This window comes from Bufo bufo, chromosome 5, assembly GCF_905171765.1.
Source record: "Bufo bufo chromosome 5, aBufBuf1.1, whole genome shotgun sequence".
NCBI classification, from domain to species: Eukaryota; Metazoa; Chordata; class Amphibia; order Anura; family Bufonidae; genus Bufo; species Bufo bufo.
The window spans coordinates 162,455,361-162,458,737 of NC_053393.1; the positions used below are offsets into that span (position 1 = coordinate 162,455,361).

Consider the following 3,377-nt stretch of genomic DNA (forward strand, 5'->3'; position numbering starts at 1 on the left):
CACAAGAGCACCTGGATGTTCCACAGCAGTACTGGCAAAATATTCTGTGGACAGATTAACCTCCCTGACGGTATTCCCGAGCGTGACTCGGGGTTAATTTTCGCTGCCAGAAGCGGTAACCCCGAGTCACGCTCGGGGTACATTGCAGAGGGAGCGGCGGGTGTCTTTACCTAATCCCGATGTTCCCCGCTGTGATCGCCGGTGAGAGCTCCGGCGGATGTCTCATCTCTCTTCCTGGTTTCGTCTCTGTGAGCCGCAGCGCCTCACAGAGGCGGAACTGGGCGGGAGATTAAAAAAAAAAAAAAAAAAAAATACATTGTATAAAAGTCAAACACACACATAAAGTTAGGTGATACAGTGGAATCCTGTCAGATTACACTATCACCTCAGATTTGACAGATTTGACATCTGATCATTCTACACTGCCCTGGCTGCCCTTTTAGCTGTTTTTTCTAAGCAAAAAAAATATATATTTTTTACCATGGCATCAAAGCGTCACTTTAGCATCACCAAAGCGGGTTTGGATCAGATAATTGACAGCGACAGCGACACAGAGCCCCTCGCAGAATTGAGCGACAGCGATAGCGATTCGTGGAAAGATTCGTCATCCGACTCTGACCAGAGAAGTGGCGACAGCGACGAATCTTCACTTGAGCTCAGTGAGGTGCGCTCTTGGTGCCCTATTGATTGCGGTATGGATGCAGTACCACCGCCAAGATTCCCGTTTACAGGATCGCCTGGGATGAAGGTAGACGTTGATCACAATGATCCTTTGGCGTACCTAAAATTATTTCTGACGGATGACGTCATTGAAAAGATTGTCACGGAGACAAACCGCTACAAAGAGCAGCAATCCACTACTCTGCACAGCAGATTTTCCAGAACCAGAAAATGGGAACCGGTGAGTAAGGAGGACATATGGAAATTTCTGGGGCTAATACTTCTTCAGGGGGTGGTGGGGAAACCCCTGCAGAAATGGTACTGGACTACCAATAAATTGCTGGCAACCCCATTTTTTGGCACCATCATGTCCGAGTACCGATTTTCCCTCATAATGAAGAATTTACACTTCACCAACAATGAGGAATTTGACGAAGCCACACATCCAGCGCCAAAACTGAAGAAGATCTGGGAAGTATTCCAAATGATCATAACCAATTTCCAGCAGGCCTATGTGCCAGACAGAGACATTAGCATTGATGAAAGTCTGATGGCTTACAAAGGACGCCTCAGCTGGATTCAATACATCGCATCCAAGAGAGCGCGGTTTGGAATAAAATCCTATATGCTCTGCGAGTCTACAACTGGCTATATATGGAATTCCATCATATACACCGGCAAAGGAACACAATTCAACCCCAGGTACAGCGGCTATGGGATGGCAACGTCATCAGTCCTTTCACTGCTTGAACCATTGCTCAATCAGGGGTATTGTGTGACAACAGACAACTTTTACACGTCGCCTGAGCTGTACGAGTTTCTACTAAAAAACAAGACTGACGCATATGGAACCGTTAGGGCCAACCGACGTGGCCTGCCATGTATGTTTTCCAAGAAAAAACTGAAAACAGGAGAAATGGTGGCCTGGCAGAAAGGAAAGATGATGGCAATGCGTTGGCGTGACAAAAAAGACGTGTGCCTAATGAGTACAGTACATAACACCTCCACTACCACGGTCCACACAAGAGGTGGGAAAGATGTCATAAAGCCACAACTTGTGATCGACTATAATAACACCATGGGAGGAGTCGATAGAGCCGATCAGGCGATGACATTCTATCCAGCTATGCGGAAGCAACAAAAAAAATACTACAAAAAAATATTCAGGCATCTCCTGGAACAATGTCTGTGGAATGCCTATATACTGCACAGAGGAAAGAGTGACAAGCCTCTTGTTCACTCTGACTTCATCTGGAAGGTGGCGGAGCAGATTTTTGTGAACTACCAAACGCCATCAGTGGCCGTGAACAGATCTGGACGTCGCGCTGTTGACGTTGTAAACCCAGAGAGGCTGACTGGTCGTCACTTTATGGATTACATCCCGCCAAGCGCAAAAAAGGCAGCACCTACAAGGATGTGTGTAGTTTGCTGCTCAAAGCGAGATGGAAATGGAAAAAAAATCCGAAAGGAAACCAGGTTCCATTGCCCTGATTGTGACGTTGGTCTATGTGCAGTCCCATGTTTCAAAATTTACCACACCCAGGATGTTTACTGAATTTTCTTTTGTTTGACAAATTTCATTATTTATTACATTACTGAATAAAATTATATTATTTATTAGATTATAACTCATGATTTTATTTTTTCGAACTTTATCACATCTGAGAGGTCTACTAGAGTCTTTATTGGTCAGGTTTAAGTAAGTAATTACTAAGAATTGCAGGCCTACAATACATAACACCAAATTTCCATGCAAAAAAATGGTACCGCTTTTGGAACAAAATTCCTGACATAATCATACCGCCAGGGAGGTTAAACCAAAGTTGAGTTGTTTGGAAGAAACACACAACACTATGTGTGGAGAAAAAGAGGCACAGCACACCAACATCAAAACCTCATCCCAACTGTAAAGTATGGTGGTGGGGGCATCATGGTTTGGGGCTGTTTGCTGCATCAGGGCCTGGACGAATTGCTATCATCGAAGGAAAAATGAATTCCCAAGTTTATCAAGACATTTTGCAGGAGACCTTAAGGTCATCTGTCCATCAGCTGAAGCTCAACAGAAGATGGGCATTGCAACAGGACAACGACCCAAAGCATAGAAGTAAATCAACAACAGAATGGCTTAAACAGAAGAAAATACGCCTTCTGGAGTGGCCCAGTCAGAGTCCTGACCTCAACCCGATTGAGATTCTGTATCATGACCTCAAGAAAGTCATTCACACCAGACATCCTAAGAATATTGCTGAATTGAAACAGTTCTGTAAAGAGGAATGGTCAAGAATTACTCCTGACTGTTGTGCACGTCTAATCTGCAACTACAGGAAACGTTTGGTTGAAGTTATTGCTGCCAAAGGAGGTTCAACCAGTTATTAAATCCAAGGGTTCACATACTTTTTCCACCTGCACTGTGAATGTTTGCATGGTGTGTTCAATAAAAACATGGTAACATTTAATTCTTTGTGTGTTATTAGTTTAAACAGACTGTGATGGTCTATTGTTGTGACTTAGATGAAGATCAGATCACATTTTATGACCAATTTGTGCAGAAATCCATATCATTCCAAAGGATTCACATACTTTTTCTTGCCACTGTATCTGGGCCTAAGGACTGGCTTACATACTTTGACATACAGTATACAAGTGTTTCTGTGGTATAATACTACCCATTGATCAATATGTGTGCAGTTAAAGGGGTTCTCCTGCCATTTATAGTG

General features: G+C 43.6%; 1 protein-coding gene across 1 annotated transcript; it reads left to right on the forward strand.

Annotated features, from left to right (window-relative positions):
- The first annotated feature begins 481 nt into the window (after nucleotides 1-481).
- Nucleotides 482-2,215, forward strand: LOC121002449 (piggyBac transposable element-derived protein 4-like). The gene has a single exon (XM_040433906.1). The coding sequence runs from the start codon at nucleotides 482-484 to the stop codon at nucleotides 2,213-2,215; it is 1,734 nt and encodes a 577-aa protein (XP_040289840.1).
- The last annotated feature ends 1,162 nt before the right edge of the window (nucleotides 2,216-3,377 follow it).

What these genes read in the sequence shown, in the direction of transcription:
- LOC121002449 (XM_040433906.1), top strand. Translation starts at nt 482, where the DNA reads ATGGCATCAAAGCGTCACTTTAGCATCACCAAAGCGGGTTTGGATCAG.